Source organism: Trichechus manatus, unplaced genomic scaffold, assembly GCF_000243295.1.
Source record: "Trichechus manatus latirostris isolate Lorelei unplaced genomic scaffold, TriManLat1.0 scaffold00004, whole genome shotgun sequence".
Classification (NCBI taxonomy): Eukaryota; Metazoa; Chordata; class Mammalia; order Sirenia; family Trichechidae; genus Trichechus; species Trichechus manatus.
The window spans coordinates 20,404,734-20,427,671 of record NW_004443940.1 but is presented as its reverse complement, the minus strand read 5'-3'; the positions used below and the strand labels follow the sequence as shown (position 1 = coordinate 20,427,671).

Here is a 22,938-nt window from a genome sequence, read left to right as displayed (position 1 = left end):
TAAGGATGAATATTTGAATATGGGTCACTTACCCAGCCATTCAGGTCCCTAGGTGGCGCAAACAGTTGGTGCTCAACTGCTAACCTAAAGGCTGGCTGTTCTAACCTACCCGTACCGCAGTAGAAGAGGCCTGGCAGTCTACTTCTGTAAAGATTACAGACATTGAAAACTCTATGGAGCACAGTTCTGCTCCATAAACATATGGGGTCATCATGAGTTGGAATCAGTTTGACAGCAGCTAACAACATCAACAACCCAGCCATTTAGATCTGTGAAATCATCTCTGCCTCAGTTGGCAGGCAGTCAACCAGCTTGCTATCACAGCCAAGCAGAGGTTCCTACCCTTGAATCTTGAGGGACACGTGGGAGTCCATGCCTGAATGGACTTCAGAGTATTGAGACTCTTTTAAAAATGTAAGTAAAAGTTTGTTTATGAAGATCCTTTTTTTAAAAAAAAAATCTTGATTATGATTTAAGTCATAATTTAAATGAACCAAAAATCATTCTCAATGAAATGTTTGCCCAAAGCACTTTAAGGACCACGGGGTATTTTTACATTAAAAACAAAAAAAATTTAAGTGACATGACACAAGTAGGAAGCCACTTGTCATGTGGATAACTCATTTTGTTTCTTAGTGATTTGAGATAGTAGTCTCCCTTTTCTCTTATTTTCTTTAATCTGCTGGTTTTTTGTAGAGAGCAAAGGGTAGGGCACTTGTATGTAGCCCCAAATAACATTCTTTTAGTAACATTTTAAAGTTTCAATTTTTTAGAGGTTTAAATTAACATATATATTTCTTCAAAAAGACGTCAAAACTAAAAAGCAAGCTGAGCAGTAGCATATAATAAACACTTCTATTTAAAGTTGATAATGGAAGAGGGTATTTTAGCTGACAATTACTGTATCTCCAACAATTTTATGCCCTTGAAGATGGACAGTAGGGTAACTAATAGGAGACTTCTGGGAACTGAGACAAATACCACAGCCTTGTTGTCTGTTTCTAGTTTATATAAACTCAAAAAATAGTCTAAACTTTAACATTTATACTGAAATGAATTTGACAACATGTAATTTGTGTAGTTATTGATTCACAGTAATATAGTGCAGTCTGTCTTCTAAATTGCCAGAACCATTTCATTTATTCTTATTTCCTGCTAGCTACCTTTATATGTCTTTCGTGTAGATAAGTGAGAGAAAGACAACCAAAGTTGCTTTCAATTCTGTATTTTGCCAGCTGGAGGGAGGAGGCTGGTAAATGAGACAATCATCTGTAGCAACAAACCTCTAATACTGTATTAGACGTGTTTAAAACCAGCAGTGTATATGAGCTATGTTTTACATGTTTATTCATAGAAAATCAGCAGTAGAAGATACTAGTGCATACAAAAGGTTATCAATCTGCATGAGGTCTTTTTTCCTCCAGACAGAAAACATTAGAGACTTCGCAATTGTTTTACAGTAGGGTTCTAATGACGCTCCAGACTTTTAATGGAAAAGTATTTGTTTTCAGATTTTTCAGTATAGGGTTTTCATTTGTCTTTCTTCTCTATTCTTTCAGTATTATGTAAATAAAACTTCCCTACTCTTATAAAGGAATGAATGTTTTGCATTCAGCAACCTTGAAAGACCGGTTAATATGTTGACGACTCCTGCATAATTCTTTGCTCAAAGACAACCATGAAGTGAATTACAAAAACAAAAAAACTTTAAAAATCAAAGTTTAATTATTTATTACTTTATATAGAATTGGAACTTCACATTATGTGTAATTGGATTCGTTTGTTACTGACAGATAAGCAAATGGAATTTTTTTCAGGAATCATCCTGTTAAAGTGGAATTGCTAACATTACAAGTGGGACTTGCAACTGATTAGAGAAACTAAGTTTAGATGTGCACTTCAGATTCTTTGTAGAAAGTTTTCAGTTTGAGGATATAAAACTGTCTTAATACTTTAACACCTTTAATCTCTCCAGAAAATAAGTAAAATTTCCACAACACTCCCAGTGAATAATTTTTTTTCTATTTTGGTAACTGATTTCCCTGTAAAATTTTTCTTTATGATTCTTTTTTCTTCATAACATGATTGTTATTATTATTATTATCATTATTTTTTGCATCATGAATTTAATGAAGCATTTTTGCCTATTATGTCTCCATGGTGTTACATAAATTGGGTATAATAGTTGATTTTTCTCAGCATTGTGACAACTAGAAACTGATGAAATATCTAGTGTCCTGTAATAATTTTTAAAAATTTTATTCTGTTTTAGGTGAAATTTGCAGCAGAAATTAGTTTCTCATTCAAAAATTTATACACAAATTGTTCTTGTAAAAATTTTTTGCTCACTGATATAAAACATAGAATGTTTTGATAAATATGATACTTCAGTCTGAAATAATTCAATGATTGAAGAACAGTCTTCTTTGACTTAGCATGGACTTATTTTTAATTAAAAATTATTTTGGAGGAATGCTGAGCAATTCACGCACACTTTGTAATTCCTCTTGCTAGCTTGCATTTGAAATTTGGTCGACAAAAATTGATGCTTTCATTAAGTTACAAAATAGTAGCCAAACCAAGGCTAGAAGCCATGTCTCCTGAAGCTTAGGAGGCCTGACTAGGTAACCAGGTTATTATGGTCATGAGACTCACAGAGAACAACAATGAAGCCATTTATATTTTATTGTTTCTTTACTTTGCTTATTTACTTTAAACAAAAGAGCTAACCACAGTATATCCTTAGACAATTTATAGCTAGTAGCCGTAGCAGGGGAGGAACAGTTTCTCAGTATTTCTCTGAAGAACTTTTTTCTGGAATTATATACCTTTCAGATTCTGGCAATCTGAATTGTTTTGTGGTATTTATTAATTATTTCAGCCAAATCATTAGAATAAACTAGTCAGAACATTTGAGAATATACTGAAAGGAAAAGTACGTATTGAATGTGTTAAAGTATGTGCTTCCTGAATGACTTAATAGGAAAGCAGTTCTCTTTTTTTTCCTCTTTCTCTAACTTAAAAACAAACCTGCCTGCTAAGAAGCACATAGCTTTCTTTTTACTGAGGGGTGGGGAGTGGGATGAGGTGGGGAGGAGTACTCTATTGTAACTTCTTTAGACAGAAGTTCTTGATATAACTTTCTCCTTGCTTTTCCTTTCATTTCCTGTTTTTGTCCTGAATTAATGACTTTGGTTTTATAATACCTAAATTCTTGAATTACTTCATTCCTTTGAAAATAGGGTCAATTTGAAAATCAATCAATCAATCAGTAAAATAATTAGAATAATTTCCCCTTTCTTCTTAAACTTAAGGAAAAGCTCGGAAAAGTGGTCAAATGACATGATATATGTATAAAACTCTTTTTTTAACCTTTATTTTAATAGAAAGTTTATTTTATTTATTTATTATATAATTTTATTTTGTTGTTGATGAGACCATACACAGCAAAACATGCACTAATTCAGCAGTTCCTGCATGTACATTTAATGACATTGATTGTGTTCTTGGAGTTGTGTAACCATTCTCACCCTCCTTTTCCGAGTTGTTCCTCCTCCATTAACACAAATTCACTGCCCCCTAAGATTCCTATCTGATTTTTTGAGTTACTGTTGTCAATCTTATAGATCTTAAAAGAGCATAATACTCATGGCAGACATTTTTTACTAGCTAAGCTAAACTGTTGTTTGGTTTTAAGAAGACTTCAGGGGATATTTTTGGTTTAAGGTTTAAAGATTATCTCAGGGCAGTAGTTCTGGGGGTTCCTCCAGCCGCCATGGCTCCAGAAAGTCTGAAGTCCATGAGAATTTGAAATTTCTGTTCTGCATTTTCCCCCTTTTGTTCAGAATTCTTCTATGGAATCTTTGATCAAAATGTTCAGTAATGGTAGCAAGCATCCAGTTCTAGTCTCATGGCAAAGGAGGCAGTTGTTCCTGGAAGCAATTAGCCACAAATTCCATATCCTCCTCCTATTCCTGACTCTCCTTCTTCCTGTTGTTCCAGGTGAGTAGAGACCAATTGCTGTGCCTTGGATGGCCACTTGGAAGCTTTTAAGACCCCAGGCACTGCACATCCAACTAGGAGATAAAACAGAAGCACTAAATACATTAGGCCAATTAACTGGGATGTCCCATGAAACCATGACCTTGAACCTCCAAACCAAGAAACCAAATCCCATGAGGTTTTTGGTAGTACATAAGCAGCCTCAGCAGCTTCTCTTTTTTTCATCATTGTTGTACATATATCTATCACACAACTTCTGCCAGTTCAACCTTTTACAGGTGTACAACTTATTGACAGTAATTACAATAATTAGCCATGCAACCCTACACTTAATCAACATGATATTTCCATCAGCGCTAACCCCCCCTTTCCCACTTCTTCCCACCCCTGATAACCACTAATAAACTTTGTTCTCTATACATTTACCTTTTCTAGTCTTTTTATATAAGTAATGTCATATAATATTTGTCCTCTTGTGATTGACTTATTTTATTCAGCCTAATGTCCTTCCAGATCCATCCATATCATAAGCATATATCAAGACTTCATTTCTTCTACTGGCTGAGTAGTATTCTATTGTGTGTATATACCGCATTTTGTTTATCCATTCATCTGTTGATGGGCATTTAGATTGTTCCTCCTTTTGACTATTGTGAATAGTGCTGCATAAACATTGGTGTACAAGTCTCTGTTTGAGTCTGCTTTCAAGTGGTCTGGATGTATACTTACGAGTGGAATTGCTGAGTCACATGGTAGTTCTATTTTTAGGTTTTTTGAGACACTGTTTTCCACAATGGCTGTACCATTTTACATTCCTGTCAGCAATGAGTAAGAGTTCCAGTTTTCCTACATCCTCGCCAACATTTGTTATTTTCTGTTTTTGTTTTGTTTTGTTTGTTTGTTTTTTATCTTAGCTATCCTAGTGGGAGTGAAATGGTATCTCATTGTGGTTTTGATTTGCAGCTCTCTGATGGCTAATGATGCTGAGCATCTTTTCATGTGTTTGGTGACCATTTGAATGTCGTCTTTGTTGAAATGTCTATTCAAGTCTTTTGCTCATTTTTAGATTGGGTTATTTGTCTTTTTGTTTGTTAAGTTTTATAAATATTTTGGTTATTAGATTCTTGTCAGATACATGGTTTCCAAAGATATTCTACCAGTTGGTAGCTTGTCTTTTCACTTTTTTGGTAAAGTCTTTGACAAAAGTTTCTAATTTTTATGAGAGTCTATTTATTTATTTTGTCTTTTGCTGTTTGTGCTTTCTTTTTTTAATTATTTAGATAATCCATTTTTAAAAGCTAGGCCGGACAGCATTGCCCTTGCTTTTCTCCTAAATGGTTTTAGTTTGCACATTTAGGTCCTTAATCCATTTTTAATTTGTTTTTATGTATGGAGTGAGGCATGTATCCTGTTTCATTTTTCTGCATGTGGAAATCCAGTTTTCCCAGCATCATTTATTGAAGAGGCTCTTCTTTCCCCATCAAATGGCCTTAGCACCCTTGGCAGAAGTCAGTTAACAAGTTGTGTGGGTTTATTTCTGGAGTCTCAATTCTATTTCATTGGTCTGTGTGTCTGTTGTTATGTCAATACCAGGCTGTTTTAATTTCTGTAGCTGTATAGTATGTTTTAAAATCAGGAAGTATGAGTCCTCCTACTTTGTTCTTCTCTTTCAGCATTGCTTTAGCTATTTGGGGCCTCTTGCCATTCCATATAAAGATGAAGTTTGGTTTTTCTGTTTCTGGAAAGAAAACTGTTAGAATTTTGGTTGGGATTGTGTTGAATCTGTGGATCGATTTGGGTAATATTGACAGCTTAGCAATATTAAGCCTTCTAATCCATGAACATGGAACATCTTTCCATTTATTTAAGTCTTCTTTAATTTCTTTCAACAGTGTTTTATAGATTTCATTGTATAAGCCCTTCACGTTCCTGTTTGGATTTAATCCTAGGTATTTTATTCTCCTAGACGCTAATGTAAATGGATTTGTTTCCTTAATTTCCCTTTCAGATTTCTCATTGCTGGTGTATAGAAACTTAACTGATTTTTGTTTGTTGATCTTGTGCCCTGTAACTTTGCTAAATTCCTCTATTAGCTCTAGAAGTTTTCTTGTGGGGGTATAAAATTAGATCTCTAGAAATTTACTTTTGCACATATTAAACCTCTTCAGCCAAAGCGATCAACAATAGACAGGCATACCTTGTTTTATTGCAGTTCGCAGATACTGTATTTTTTTACAAATTGGAGGCTTGTGGCCACCCTGCATCAAGGAAGTCTATCGGTGCCATTTTTCCAACAGCATGTGTTCACTTCGTGTCTATGTGTCACATTTTGACAATTCTCACAATATTTCAGACTTTTTCATTATTATAGTGTCTGTTAGGGTGATCTGTGATCAGTGATCTTTGATGTTACAATTATAATTGTTTTGGTGTGCCACGAACCGCACCCATGTAAGACGATGAACTTAATCAGTAAATGTATGTGTTCTGACTGCTCCATAGACTGGCTGTTGCCTCATCTCTCTCCCTTACCTCAGGCTTCCCTATTTCCTGAGACATGACAATATTGAAACTAAGCCAGTTAATAACCGTACAGTAGCCTCTAAGTGTTCACATGAAAGGAGGAGCACATCTCTCACTTTAAATCAAAAGCTAGAAATGATTAGGCTTAGTGAGGAAAGCATGTTGAATGTAAAATAGACTGAAAGCTAAGCCTTTTGTGTCAAATAGTTAGCCAAGTTGTGAATGCAAAGGAGAAGTTATTGAAGGAAATTAAAAGTGCTACTCCAGTGAACACATTAATCATAAGAAAGCAAGACAGCTTTATTGCTGATGTGGAGAAAGTTTTAGTGGTCTGGATAGAAGATCAAACCAGCCACAACATTCCTTAAGCCAAAGCCTAATCCAGAGCAAGGCTCTAATTCTCTTCAACTCTATGAAGGCTGAGAGAGGTAAGGAAGCTGCAGAAGAAAAGTTTGAAGCTAGCAGAGGTTGGTTCTTGATGTTTAAGGAAAGAAGCCATCTCCATAACATGAAAGTGCAAGGTAAAGCAACAAGTGTTGATGTAGAAGCTGCAGCAAATTATCTAGAAGACCTAGCTAAGATAACTGATGAAAGTAGCTACATTAAACAACAGATTTTCAATGTAGACGAAACAGCCTTATATTGGGAGAAGATACCATCTAGGTCTTCTGTAGCTAGAGAGAAGTCAGTGCCTGGCTTCAAAGCTTCAAAGGACAGGCTGGCTCTCTTGTTAGGGGCTAATGCAGCTGGTGCCTTTAAGTTGAAGCCAGTGCTCATTTACCATTCCAAAAATCCTAGGGCCTTTAAGAATTAGGCTACATCTACTCTGCCTGTGCTCTATAAATGGAACAGCAAAGCCTGGATGACAGCACATCTGTTTACAACATGGTTTACTGAATTTTTTTAAGCCCACTGTTGAGACCTACTGCATAGAAAAAAAGATTCCTTTCAAAATATTACGGCTCATTGAGAATGTGCCTGGTTACCCAAGAGCTCTGATGGAGATGTACAAGGAGATTAACGTTGTCTTCATGCCTGCTAACACAACCTCCATTCTGCAGCCCATGGATCAAGGAGTAATTTCAACTTTCAAGTCGTTTTATTTAAGAAATACATTTCGTAAGGCGATAGCTATGATAGACAGTGATTCCTCTGATGAATCCGGGAAAGTAAATTGAAAACCTTCTGGAAAGGGTTCACCATTCTAAGTACCATTAAGAACATTCGTGATTCATGGGAGGAGGTCAAAATATCAATATTAACAGACGTTTGAAAGAAGTTGATTCCAACCTTGATGGATGACTTTGAGGTGTTCAAGACTTCAGTGGAGGAAGTAACTGCAGATGTGGTGGAAATAGCAAGAGAACTAGAATTCAAAGTGGAGCTTTAAGATGTGACTAAATTGCTGCAATCTCGTGATAAAACTTTAACAGACGATGAGTTGCTTCTTATGGATGAACAAAGAAGGTGGTTTCTTGAGATGGAATCTACTCCTGGTGAAGATGCTGTGAACATTGTTGAAATGACAACAAAGTATTTAGAATATTACATAAACTTAGTTGATAAAGCAGTGCAGGGTTTGAAGGGGTTGACTCCAATTTTGAAAGAAGTTCTTCTGTGGGTAAAATACTGGTAAACAGCATTGCATGAAATCTTTTGTGAAAGGAAGAGTCAATTGATGAGGCAAACTTCATTGTTGTCTTATTTTAAGAAATTGCCACAGCCACCCCAGCCTTCAGCAAACATCACCCTGATCAGTCAGAAGCCATCAACATTGAAGCAAGACTCTCCACCAGCAAAAAGATTACAACTTGCGGAAGTTTCAGATGATGGTTAGCATTTTTAGCAATAAAGTGTTTTTAGTTAAGGTATGTACATTTTTTTTTTTTTAGACATAATGCTGTTGCACACTTAATAGACTACAGTATAGTGTAAACATAGCTTCTGTATGCACTGGGAAACCAAAAAATTTGTGTGACCCACTTTATTGCGATATTCGCTTTATTATGGTAGTCTGGAACTGAATGCACAGTATCTCTGAGGTATGTACCATATTTTTATGCAAATAACATGAGCCTTCTATGTTTGTTTGCCTCCTGTGCGCTCCACCCACAAGATATTTTCGTAATTGTGCTATGCTAAATTTTTTTACAGCAACCTGTGAAAGAAACAGCATAGCAGTGCTTATGAAAATACCTCCTGAGGGGAGAGTGTGGTTGGCAAACAAACGTAGAAGGTGCACGTTATTTATGTAAAAATACAGTGTGTCTTCCTGCCTCTTTGACTCCAGATTTTTTCCCAAATGACATCTTTTCTACTGCTTCTTATTCATCTTTTCAAACCAAAGAAGAGTAGGATTAAGTTCTTTGTAGAAGAGACCATTGTTGTTCTACTTAATTGGGTCACAGAATGATTGTTTTCTGAACTTCGGTATACTGAGTACTGTGAAATTGATTATACATGTACTTCCTAGACATTATGGATACAAATAAGACAAAATTTTGGTCCTGAAGTAGTTTTTACTGTAGTCAGAGAGGCATATCTGTAAGCGGATGATGGGAACGTAGTGATGACGCTAGACGAGAGGCAACTGGAAGATCTTTTGAAGGTGGCAGGGAGTATCGGGTCTATCAGAGGCATGGGGAATGCTTTAGAGAGGAGTTGACATATGAACTGTGACTCCAAAGAATTACTACAGAGTAAGCCACCAGTTAGAGGTGTGTGAGGAAAATGGAGTCTGAAGTAAGGATGGAAGGAACAACCGCAGCTTCATACCCAGAGTGGGAGAATAGTAGGAGTTGAAGGGAGCGAGATGAGCAAGTGCCAGATTGTGGCCATACCAAGGAATGTAAACTTTGCCCTAGAGGCCTTCCTGCCCATCAGAATCATCTGTAGGTTTACTAAAATATGCAGATATGTCTGGAGTGGGCCCCTCCCCATGTTAGTACAGCTCCCTGAATGATTCTGACTCATGATTCTAGTAAGTTATGGGAAGCCATGGAAAACTAAAGCAGAGTTAATATGGTTACACTTGTATTTTGAAAGATATGGTTTTAGCCTTCAAACTTTTTTAACTGTGGCAGTCAATAAGAAATACATTTTGCATTATGATTCAGCATGTATATATCTGTACGTATATAAATTTAAAACAACAGATTCATGAAACACCTTACTCTTACTAGTATTGCAGAATGCACTCTGGTATTTCCTGATCTATCCTGATATTTTAGAATGCTGGTTACAAGTCACTAAATTGATTTTGCAACCCATTAAAATGATTTCACGATCCACTAATGGGTCATAGCTCACAGTTTAAACAAATACTGCCATAGAGAATGAATTGAGATGTGCAAAGCTGAAGTGCTGGATTTCAGGTAGGCCATTAATTAAGTCATCCAAGTAATAGATGACGTGGACCTGAAGTAGGACAGTGGCGGTAGCAGGAGCAGACAGAGAAGAGAGGTTAGAGATTCAGGAGATATTTAAAGATGGTGGGATCAGTTCTTAATGACTGGTTCTGAGAGTTGAGGAAGGTCAGGATGTCTAAGATGACTTCTAGATTTCTAGTTTGAATGTTTGGATGCTTGTATTCTTAATCAATATAGAGAACATGGGGAAGAATTGGGGGCAGGGAGATGTGGCTTGTGGAGAGAAAAAAGTCAAAAGATATATCAGTGACTTTTCCAAGTCAGATTCTTTTAAGTATATATTTTTTTCTTCTTTTTCTTTTTATTGTACCTTTCTTAAGGCTCTGTCTTGTCTTTTACTTTTCTGATACGACCTACTTTCTCTTACATTGATTTCTAGCATTTTTATTTGGATAGCCCTTAAATGTTTTTAAGCTTTCCCTATGCTATAAGGTTCTGTAACACCAATTCATCTTTTCCAGAGCCTCTGGCTCCTTGCCCAAATTAAAACATAAACTCTTTTCTATCTTTCCAAACCACATCATTCTTTCCTCGTCTGTCAGAATTGACAATCTCATTTTTCTGCCCCCTCTGCTTGTTGTTACCATTCTGTATTACATGGCTTCTTGGGCATTAATTTTGCTGATTGCATTCCCATGTGTAACCAACTAAATGTTATTATAAGCAATGCAGCAAGCAGGTTGGAGTCAGCTGACTGTCTCCTGGAACTTAATGATCATTTTCTGCCACTTGTCAGTCAGTTTAACAGATCAGATTGTAGTTACTGTCCAAGTTATCATTCACAGTTTTTGTGGATCAGGAATCCGGGAAGGCCTTGACTGGACAGTTCTGTCTTATGATCTCTCATACAGTTGTAGTCAGAGGTGGTGGGGCTAGAACATTTTGGGGGAAGGAGAAGGGCTGGGATAAAGAGAGGGGAGCTGGCCAAGCATCTCTTTCATTTCATGTAATCTCAAGGCCTCTCCATTTCATCTCTCTGGGTGAGTTAGTTTTTATTTCTTACAGTGTGGTGGCCTCAGGACAGTCACACTCATTACATGGCCACTGAAAACTTCAAGATTGCGTGTTCCAGCTCTCGAAGTGGAAATTGCATCACCTTTGCTGACCTAGCCTCACATAGTGCTACTTCTGCCACATTCTGTCACCTGCAGGCCAGTCACAAACCTGGCCAGATTCAAGATTCAAGGAAGGGGAATTAAACTCCACCTCTTGATGGAGAGTGGGAAGATTCTAGAAGAAAACGTGGGTTGACAAATATTTTTGTATATAGTCCGCAACAGCTGTCTAGAAAATAAATGCCATCATATTGATGTTTAGTTTTGCCTAGAGTTTGCTGCCATATTGGTAGTGTTGTTCTTAGGTGTCCTCAAGTGGTTCCGACTCATAGCAATCCTGTGTACAATAGGACGAAACACTGCCTGGTCCTGCGCCATCCTCACAATCGTTGTTATGCTTAAGCCCGTTGTTGCAGTCACTGTGTCCCTCCATCTCAATGAGGGGTCTTCCTCTTTTTTCACTGACCCTCTACTTTACCAAGCTTGATGTCCTTCTCCAGGGACTGATCCCTCCTGATAGAGTGTCCAAAGAATGTGAGGTGTAGTCTCGCCATCCTTGCTTCTAAGGAGCATTCTGGTTGTACTCCCTCCAGCACAGATTTGTTCGTTCTTTTGGCAGTCCGTGGTATATTCAATATTCTTCATCAACACCACAATTCAAAGACATCAATTCTTCGGTCTTCCTTATTCATCATCCAGCTTTCACGTGCATATGAGGTGATTGAAGACATTATGGCTTGGGTCAGGTACACTTTAGTCTTCAAGGTGACATCTTTGCTTTTTAACACTTTGAAAAGGTCTTTTATAGAAGATTTGCCCAATGCAATGCATCTTTTGATTTTTTGACTGCTGCTTCCATATTGGTATTGCTTCTTAAATCCTCTGAAGAGCAAGTTAGCTTTTCTGATTTACGTTTTTATTTCTTGATTAACCTCTGAATTTGGATAATTTCTGCTCCTGTGCAGCAGAATTAAGTATATAGCCGTGAAGATGCTTTCAGCCTGTGTGTGAGGCTTCCTGGTGCAGAGTTGTTCAAGGCAGCAGCCGTTTAGCCAGCTCTGCAGAGTGGGCCATTTTGAATTGCCTCTTATTTTGTGTGTGTTTTCTAAGAGCAGTTCTAGATTCCTATCTTCAAAACTCCAAATGACGCTTACAGCCTGTTGAATAGACTGTTGAAAGTTTTCTAAATGTCTGAAAATACATTCTCATATCAACTCCTAGGTCCCCTGTTAGAACCTGAGGCAAGACTTCATGGAATAGATCAAATCATACTGACTGTATTTCATAGCCTTGCAATTTTCATTAAAAATACGAAATGAGTCTGACAAGACACTGTCTTTCTGTAAGTATGTGCACTATTATTGCCTATTTTCAGATACAAGCTCCTATCAATCTAGTCATGAATTTTGATTGATAAATTTGTTTAGTTCTGAGTACTGCTGCCATGCTTGAGTTGTGCCTAATAAATATCATTTGATAATCTGCTAACATAAATATCAATGCTAACTATGAATCTAGAAGTATGCTTTGTAAATTGAAGATGCAGACAAGCAATCCCTGGAAGATGGAAAATAAGGAGCAAAATTTAATATGGATAGTTCGCCACCCTTACTAATGTTTTCTTTTTATAGAGGAGTGGCAAAGTTTGTCCATATTGAAGAAAGTCTGTGTGGAATCATCATTTTGTGTAATGCTGTCTAGAGTATTATAGCCACTTGATGGCACCCTTTGATTTGGTACAAACCTCATTAGCTATAGCATAGTGCAGCATAGTGTTTGTAATGGAATAACACATAAGAACTGAAGTCTGCAAGGTATCTGGTTAATGTAGAGATGAAATGAATGCAACAGCAAGGCTAAGCTTTCCTGACCCTTCCCGAGAGAATAGATGAATAAGGAAGAATAAGCTATTGTGCCAAAGGGAGATGATGAAATTCAAGATCCACACACATAATCTCTGGCTCAGCCTCTGAAATGTTAATCCCTGGGTAGAATTATTTGAGCTATAGATTGCAGTTTATCATCAAAATGGCACTATGTCAAACAATACTTTTTATATGTGTGATGTTTAGAACTATCCAATTTTAATATAAAACTGTTCACAGAGCAATAAGTAATATTTAAGTAGCAGCTTCTTAAGGTTTTGATTTTTGGGGGTGGGATAGTGTGGTTTCTTTACAGCACAATACTAATTGTATTTTAGACAGAGGACTTTTGGGGAATCTTTCTGCTTTTCTTTTAGTGACAATTTAGTTTTAGTGCCAGGAAAAAGGATTTTTAAAGAATGCTTCTTGTTAAATTAAGTAGTTCACATACTAAGTATATTTTTTATAATTGTGGGGTAATTTTGTAGGAGTCCTTTGACATTGCCTAAAATCCTCTAGCTGATGAAATAGTATGCTTTTTAGAGTTTGGATGGACTTTCCTATTCCAATATTATATCAAACATTTGTAGATTTCCTCTTATTTAAACTATCCATCGTCTGCCCATTAGGGAATGTTGTGATAATTCGTATATACTTGTAATATTTTTGTCTTTAAAACAAAATTGTCTAAGTCTAGAAAACAAAATTTTAATAGTATAGGTCGGGGAGAGGTATTACATATGTCTATTATTCTGTGACTCAAAGTAGCAATCATATTGTAAAGTTTTCCTGTGGGAGGGAGGATCTAACTTTTGTTTTAAAAAAAATTAGGAGGCTCAAAAGAACTGTTTCTAGAATCTAGAAGCTTGAAATTCTAGTTTAACTATATGCTTTTCCTTTCCACTTTATCATCTTATTTGTGAGAGGCTTCTTTTTGCCTTCCCTTAATTAAGGAAAGCTGTTGTTTTCAATTTTATTGCTAAGAAATTATTTTACTTAACTTTGTATTTAAATTCTTTGTACTTATTTCTGAAGGTGTACCAACAGGTTTGCTCTCTTAGCAAAAACCTGTGTTTAATCTGTACTCAATAGATCATACCATGTCAGTACCTTCATTATTGATTGCAAACGTTGAAGTCATGCTGCGATATTGTGTTAGATGTTACAGAACAGATCTGTGAAATATCTGTGTATGGATAATTCTGTCTTGCCGTATTTTAGCTCTGAGGAGAAAAATATTTGATACAGTGGTGGTGGAGAAGGTGGGAAGTATGAAAAAGCACATGTCATGTTGGAAATGGCTTCACTTTGGCAGCTGTCTTCCTTAAGTGATCACGAAGAGTTAAGAGTGAGATTCAGAGTCACACCTATGAAGACCAGAAGTTGTGCAGGTTTAAGACAGTGCCCATCCTTGTTGTCAAGAGCAGAAAGCATGGAGTAGTCCTTTGGCTCCTGCAATTAATAAGTGTGTTCTATAAGACTGAGTAGTCATCATAAATTGCTTTTGAAGACCAGGACTTTGAACCATGATTTTTTCTGTTCCAGTTATCATTCCAGTTCACCAAAATTTTAAAAATATGGTTCTGTTCCAGTTTTGCTTCGTCAACCATGATTAAACCGTTTTGAACCGGTTTGAACCTGTTTTTTACTCTCCAGTATCAAATTTATATTCTGTAAATGGATAGCTTGGAGTGATTTCATCTGAAGAAACGTGGCTTCCAGATTCGCTCCTTATATTGCAAATAACATTGCATTTTTATATTAACTCAAATTTTGTTCATCCCAAGATTTTACAGTTTCAAAAGTAAGCACTATTAAACTGTTTCTTTCTACACATTCATTAATAATTAAATCTAAAGTGACCATGATGTTCAGTTTTAATCACTATCTCAAAACATATCAATACAAACAAAAACAATGTAAGATTTTTTTTAATTCAGTTTTTTAAAATAAACTAAATTCACTGCAGCACTAAGTCACTTTAAAAATAGTATTGTGATAAAAACACTACTAATATACTGTCTAAATTTTGAATTGAAGATTTGAAATACTTTTTTAGTAGGAAATTCTCAACTTAATACTATAAAATATACTGAAAACTTAATTTTGATGTAGGATGTAGGTGACATTTCACTAGTAACACTTAATAGTCATGTAAAATTGGTAAGAATTTTTTCATGAAATAGTAGAAATACAAAGTGTGCTATCATACTTAATATATCAATACATAAGGGCAAAGCACAATAAAATATTTAGTGTTTTAATATTCACCCCAGTTCTAAGTTGAAGAATTCCTGTAACATTACATAAACATTTTATTAAAAATACAGATTTAATTCTTATACAATTGTACAGTTCAGTTAGAAAACATCCTTGCAAATAACCATAATTACACCTAATTAAAAGAATGTCCTCTAATATTTTTCATTTAAGCTATCCCTGTTGTCTTGCAAGATGAATTTCGAACCTGGGAACGCTCTCTCAACAGTGTCCTGAGTAGCTGGTGCACCCAAAACTACCATAGCTGTTTCATATAACTAGGGATTTTGTGAATGGTTTTCTTCCCAAAATTCAAGAATAGTTTTTTTTTTTGTTTGTCTCAATTCTTTGTACATCATCAAAGCTTGTTAATATAGAGTCAATATTAACAGTACAGTTGTTTGATCTCAGTTTAACTTTTTTTTTCATTTTGAGAAATAATTCCAGCTCATCAACATCATCATTTGAAACGAGAGTATTTCCTGAATTGCTTTTCTTTATTACACTTTCAGTATAGCTTCTTCTCAGATTTTCTGTCATTTCCCAGCTGCTTTTTAAAGGTACTATGGCCTTCACCTTAAGTTCAGAACTAATTAGAATTTGAAAGCAATGATCTAGATAAACTGTTCCTAATATGCTATCATTTTCAGCGATAACTTTTTCCCTGACATTAAATTTTTCAATCCGTGTGTTTCCAGATGTATTTTAAGAGTTCTTAATTTTAGCTTTGTTTCCACCTGTATGCCAAAAACATCACTTACGGTTAATTGTTTACTTTGAAATCTTATGGTAACTTTCTTTAAAGGTTTTAAAGTTTCCAGAATTAATTTGACATATGCCCATTTGTCATTAAACCAAACCAAACCCATTGCGTCGAGTCGATTCCAACTCCTAGCAACCCTGTAAGACAAAGTAGAACTGCCCCCACAGGGTTTTCAGGGAGTGGCTGGTGGATTCGAACTGCCGACTTTTTAGTTAGCACCCAAGCTCTTAACCACTGCGCCACCAGGGCCCTGTTATCTGGCATTAGAAAAGTAACATTTCATAGTATTCTCAGTTAATACATTGCAGAAATTTTTGCATCCTAGTAAGGTTTCTAACATGGTATATATACTGCTCCATCTTGTTGGGCAGTCTAGTACAGGTTTCCTTAAATTATTTTCCAAAACTTTGGTAGATAATGTAGGAATATGAAGTATTGAAACAAGTTTACCACATTCTCCTATAAATTCTCTCAGTTCAGCATCCTTTATTGTGTCTTTAATAACTGATTGACGTGTGTGTGCAGCACGCTTTCTACCAGTCTTTTCTTACAAACCTTTTCGCTTTCATCGCATTCTGCAGTGATTAATGTCTACAAGTCAGAGCACGCTAAGTCAGAGTCTTCAAAATTGTCATTTTGCCCTGACATTTGCCATTCGATTTCACTATAATTTCTGAGCAAATCAACAATTTTAATGATATTAGAGCCATTATCCATGGTTTCAGAATAAATCTGTTGTAAATCAGTGTTGTACTTCTCTAAAATTTGATACTCAGTGTTTTTTATGTACAGACCTGTATGTCTTTTTTTTATTTCTTTCATTCCCAGTGTCAACAGACGTATCTTACTGTCTTGTGTGAACTGAATGTTAATTCCTAGAATTGACCGACTTGGTCTAGGCAACATACACTTTCAAAGAGAATATTTGTTTGTCTAGATTACTGCTAATTTTGGAGCTGAATTTTAAGGACAAGTGAGGAATCATTTCCCTAATATTCTTTGAGTTGATTGAAAATTTTTGACCAGTTGAAGCAATAATTAGATTTAAAATTTTATGAAATTCTGTGTATTCAATTAACTCAAACGAGCAACCATTAACAGTAACTAATTCAACACATGCATTGACAATTGTTTATCTAATTTCACATTAAAGCGTTTTGGATCAGCAAACTCGTCTAATGTTTTTTGTTGCTTAGTTGGAATACTTCTGACAGTTTCTTTCATCTTCTTTGTCTTCTTGCCTTGCACTACATTCTATTCATCCATATGGTGATGCTTCAGGTGCCTCTCTAAATTCGCTGCATGGTCTCCAACCATATCAGTGTTGCAAATTTTACACGTGCTTTTATTTTCAATCTTTTCATACTTGAAAAATTCTTGACATGGATTTTCTCTGGTTCGTCCCATACTAGAATTCAAGGGATAAGAAATAACGTTAACACTAGTGCATATTTTAGAGTCCTACATTATAGCAGGCGCTCCTTGGAAACTCTATTGGGCAGTTCTACTTTGTCCTATAGGGTGGCTATGAGTCAGAATTGACTCGATGGCAATGGGTATTTTACATTACAGTATAAACAAGTCTTATACTTTGATAACATAAAGAGAATAGAATGCATAAATACATTTGTAGACATGAATTAGAGCCAGTATGTATTAAAATGCTTCTAGCCATGTATCGTCAGTATATTAGAAAAGCCAGAATAACTTAGATTTTACATTTGCGGGTCTTGCCGATTTCTTCCATTTGGAGTTCCACTTTACAACTTCTCATACATTTATCCAGCACCTTTTGAAGAAAAATATCACTTCATACTGATGCCATCAAGTTGTTTTCAGTGAAATAACGGTATATCGCAATTGAAACATTAATTTTCTTCCCACTAGTTGTGGGTGTTTGTTAGCATTTTGGTTTGTGAGATAAATATCAAATTTAAACATTTAAGTACAAACAATGTGTGATAGTACATTTAAATCAAGATTGAGTACAAGACTGGATCATCAAAAAATTGTGTGCTAGTTTCTTTTTCTTGAATTTAAATATCACACTTAAAAAATGTGAATAATGTAAGTTTAAAATGTTTACACTGACAAATTTCCGTTCATATGTAACTGTTCAGAACTCGATGCAGTTTAACCAGCTCTTTCATATTTCTATGAGTGTTCTCAATTTCCAAGTGTTTCTCACATCTTCAGTAGACACAGCTTGCGTTACTGTCAGAGAGGTCAAGCACAGAGCAGAAATCGCGAACTCTGGCCTGTGAATTGCCTGACGGAACAGCAGTCATCTCTTCCAGCTGCGACTGAGCGTTGTCACTTGTCGAAGCAGTGAACTGGGCCCTTACTAGCCATGTGCCAGAGAAGCATTCAGCATACATGGGTGCCAGATGCAAGTCAAGCATAAACAGTCCAGTGATCTTGCTTATAACTTAAAAATTATTATTTAACCGAAAATAGCAGAGTGAAAAAAATAACGGATTTCGGTTCAGGTTCAGAAAAACATCATTTTGATTTGGGTTTTGGTTTTACTCTGGCAAAAATTTCAAGGTTTTTTCCGCTTTTAGTTTTCGGTTCTATTCCAGCTTGAAGCCCTATTGGAGACAGAGGGTTGAGTGTACCTTGGAAAGACATACATTATACAATGGTGTAAGTTTCATATATTGTTTCATATATATATATATATATATATATATATATATATATATGACAAAGAGCTTGGGACTCTTAACTTGATGATGTTCATACTTAAGTACAGTATTACAAAGTTGCTTCATCCATTTATGTAATTACATCTGCTGACATTTTAACTTAGATGCCACCCTGAAAGTTGATACATTAAATTAGCTCAGCATTTTAAAATGTGATACTTTCTCAGCAATATAAACAACCCCCCTAAAGGACTACTCCTTGTTTTCTATTTGAGAACTGAGTATTATAAAGGTTGGGCAGTGCCTCCAACATGCACATCTTCTGGTATTCATAGGTGTGACTCTGGATCTCACCCTTAGCTCTTCAAGATCACTTAAAGGAGACAGCTGCCAAAGTCAAGACTGCAGTAACCTTTTAAGTAAGCCTACTGGTTCTGAACAGCCTGCCAATGCATACATCTTCCAACCCACTGCACTGGCAATTTCATACCCAATTGCCGAATGTGATGTTCCAGACTGGTGCCTTTTGGTACACAAAAAACTGGTCAGTATCCAACTTTTTCCAACCACCCACACTAAATTTGTAACTTCGTGACGCTGTTATAGATGCCTGCAGGGTAGCACTCCTGCAACTTCAGAAAACATGAGAATGTTAAAGCTGCTAGAAAAAAACCCTTCCTGATGCCAACTACCTAAAGCTTATTTGTTTTCTAAGTACCTTTTTAACTTGCCATATGATGTTGGCAAACAAAGATTGTTGGGCAACAAGTATGTTGTACTTCTTTCCACATCCTTTAGTTTTATAAACCTGTTGCCATCAAGCTGGTTCCGACTCATAGCGACCCTGTAGGACAGGGTAGAACTGCTCCCTAGAGTTTCCATGGCGTGGCTGGTGGATTCGAACTGCCGACCTTTTGATTAGCAGCCGAGCTCTTACCGCTTAGTTTTATAGGTCCTATTAAATAGGTTAGAGTGGGATAGTTTTTGAAGCAGGGCCTAGGTGAACATTTATATTTCAGCTTTGCAACAGTGTGCGTTATTGATGATTGGCCTTTACCCTGACATAGTGTACTCTTGTGACATTGAAAGAAATAAATGAAGAAACTGCTCCTTGGCTTGATTTGTATTGGCGGAAGAAAGCAGACTGGTTTGTCAGGTTGCTAAAAAATGTCAAAGTATAGTCCTGGGACAGCTTCTAGCACAAAGGTTTTTGTTTTTGTTTTTTTAAATAATGTGTGGGTGGTTGGATATTCTTTAAAAAAACACACCTCTGAAAGAAAATGGAATTCCAGTAATACCTGTATCAGATTAATAATAGGAAGTAAATTGTTTACCTTTATTTAAAGTTTTATTTATTAGTCAGATGCTTGTTGATGATATGTTTGAACATTACCCCTTTAGAGAATTTCACAATTTTACAGAAAATAATGTTAATTCATATTGGTATTATGTGGTTGCTAATATCTTATTAAAAGAAATAATGCTCTATCCCTAGACACATTTCTGATACGTTGCAGTTTTAGTGATCATTCACTTTAAATACTTTTTGTTTCTACATGTGAGTTATACAGAGTAAAACACAACTCCATTTTCAAAAGTAAGGTCTAAAACATTTCAGTAAAATTCTCCCAGTTCAACTAAATGGTGCCCTGCTACTACCACTGACTGCTCTGACCGGGGTCACAACAGATGGTCCTGGACAGAGCTGGAGAAAAATGTAGAACAAAATTCTAACTCACAAAAAAAGACCAGATTTACTGGCCTGACAGAGACTGGAGAATCCCCGAGAGCATGGCCCCGGACACCCTCGTAGCTCAGTAATGAAGTCACTCCCGAGGTTCACTATTCAGCCAAAGATTAGACAGCCCCATAAAACAAAATGAGACTAATGGGGCACAATAGTCCAGAGACAAGGACTAGAAGGCAGGAGGGGACAGGAAAGCTGGTAATAGGGAACTAAAGGTTGAGGAGGGACAGTGTGGACATGTCGCGGGGTTGTTAACCATTGTCATAAAACAATATGTGTACTAATTGTTTAATGAGAAACTATTTGTTTTGTAAACCTTCATCTAAAGTACAATAAAAAATTTAAGAAAAAAATTCTCTTGTTACTTGTCTATAGTTTTTGGCTTTGCAGTTAAATATTTCTGCAAGTAGTACCCATAAATGAAATATGCTGTTTTGTAGACTTCAGTTTCATTCCATCATTACATGATTGCAGCCATATGGAATTGTTGCCCCTGCATTTTGTTTATCTTGAAAATACTGTTTTCTGATATATTTCAAATTAGTTTTGTAATATTTTTGTTTTATTCTTTAAGCTATAACCCACTATTATATTATTCTATAACTTTAGAACTTAGTATTCTAATGCAGATATGGATTTCTTAATAAGAATAATCAAATCATAGAACTTTAGAGCTGGAAGTACACTTAGAAATCATAAAATCCTCCTACCTCATTTTACAGATAAGGAAACTAAGATGTCACAATTTACTAACTAGTCCCAGGTCATATTACTAGTTAGTAGGAAACTACTCACTTCCATTCATTTTCTTCACTCCCAACCTGAGGTTCTATCTACTAACTTTAAGTATTCACATGTATATGATAACATTTACATGTTTGCTTTTTATATCTCTTCAAATAGAACATAATTCAGCAGTCTTAGAAAAATGGAATTTGATTTATTATAAAAAAGGACATTTTGTGATCAAAGGTTATTTCGATATCGATCAATTTTACTTAGATTCTTTAATAGTATTTTTTTTTTTTATTGTTACAGTTTAAATGAAGTTTACATTTCAAGTTAAACTCCTATACAAAAATTTGTACATACATTGTTATGTGACCCTAACTGCTCTCCCATACTGTGACAGCACACTCTTCCTTTCCACCCCGGGTTCCCCATGTCCAACCAGCTCCTAACCCTCTCTGCCTTCCCATCTCACCCCCGGACAGAAGCTACCCGTTTAGTCTCTTATATCTACTTGAGCTAAGAGGCACACTCCTCACGAGTATCACTTTATGTCCCACAGTCCATTCCAATCCCTGTATAAAGAGTTGGCCTTGGAAATTGTTTTAGTTCTGGGCTGATAGAGAATCCAGGGGCCATGCTTTCTGGGGTTTTCCCAGTCTCAGTCAGACCATTAAGTCTGGTCTTCTTATTAGAATTTGACTTCTGCATCCCACCTTTCTCCTACTCCATCAGGGACTCTCTGTTCCCTGTCAGGGTGGTCATTGGTGGTAGCTGGGCACCATCTAGTTCTTCTGGTCTCAGGCTGATGAAGTCTCTGTTTTATGTGGCCCTTTCTGTCTCTTGGGCTACTACTTTCCTTGTGACTTTGGTGTTACTCATTCTCCTTTACTCCAGGTGGTTGGGACCAGTTGATGCATCTTAGTTGGCCGCTTGGAAGCTTTTAAGACCCCAGATGCCTCTCACCAAAGTAGGATGCAGAACATTTTCTTAATAAGCTTTGTTAGGCCAGGTAACCTAGATGTCCCCTGAAAGCATGGTCCTCTGACCCCCAACCCTACTACTCTATCCCTCAAAGTGCTTAATTGTACTCAGGAAACTTCTTAGCTTTCGTTTAGTCTAGTTGTGCTGACATCCCCTGTAGTGTGTGCTGTCCTTCCATTGTGTGGATATACCATAATTTGTTTATCCATTCATCCGTTGATGGGCACCTAGGTTGTTTCCATGTTTTTGCTGTTGTGAATAGTGCTGCAGTGAACATTGGTGTGCATATATCTATTCATGTGATGGCTCTTATTTCTCTAGGAGATATTCCAAGGAGCATGATAGCTGGATCGTATGATACTTCTATTTCTAGCTTTTTAAAGAAGCACCAAATCGGTTTCCAAAGTGGTTGTACCATTTGACATTCCCACCAACAGTGTATAAGTGTTCCAGTCTCTCCACAGCCTCTCCAGCACTTATTATTTTGTGTTTTTTGGATTAATGCTAGCCTTGTTGGGGTGAGATGATATCTCATTGTAGTTTTGATCTGCATTCCTCTAATGACTAATGATTGTGAGCGTTTCTTTATGTGTCTGTTAGCCACCTGAATATCTTCTTTGGTGAAGTGACTTCATATCCTTTGCCCATCTTTTAATTGGGTTATTTGTCTTTTTGTTGTTGAGGTTTTGCAGTGTCTTGTAGATTTTAGAGATTAGACGCTGATTGGATTTGTTGTAGCCAAAATTTTTTTCCCAGTCTGTAGGTTGTCTTTTTACTCTTTTGGTAAAGTCTTTTGATGGGCATAAGTGTTTGATTTTTTGAGAGCTCCCATTTATTGAGTCTCTTGGTACTTGTGCATTGTTACTTATGGTTCGTATTGTGTTTATGCCATGTATTAGGGCTCCTAGCGTTGTCCCTATTTTTTCTTCCATGAT

The 22,938-nt window shown here is 36.3% G+C and overlaps 1 protein-coding gene across 5 annotated transcripts in view; it reads left to right on the top strand.

Annotated features, from left to right (window-relative positions):
* EHBP1 (EH domain binding protein 1) overlaps nt 1–22,938 on the top strand; it is a 378,078-nt gene that overhangs the window by 116,479 nt on the left and 238,661 nt on the right. The window contains exon 1 of one of the 5 annotated variants that reach the window (XM_023733424.1): nt 11,749–12,350. The exons of the other annotated variants lie outside the window; for them this stretch is intronic. Coding sequence (XP_023589192.1) covers nt 12,324–12,350 — 27 coding nt within the window. The 5' untranslated portion in view covers nt 11,749–12,323. Of the gene's footprint in view, nt 1–11,748; nt 12,351–22,938 lie in introns of those variants that run through there. 5 annotated transcript variants of the gene reach the window in all.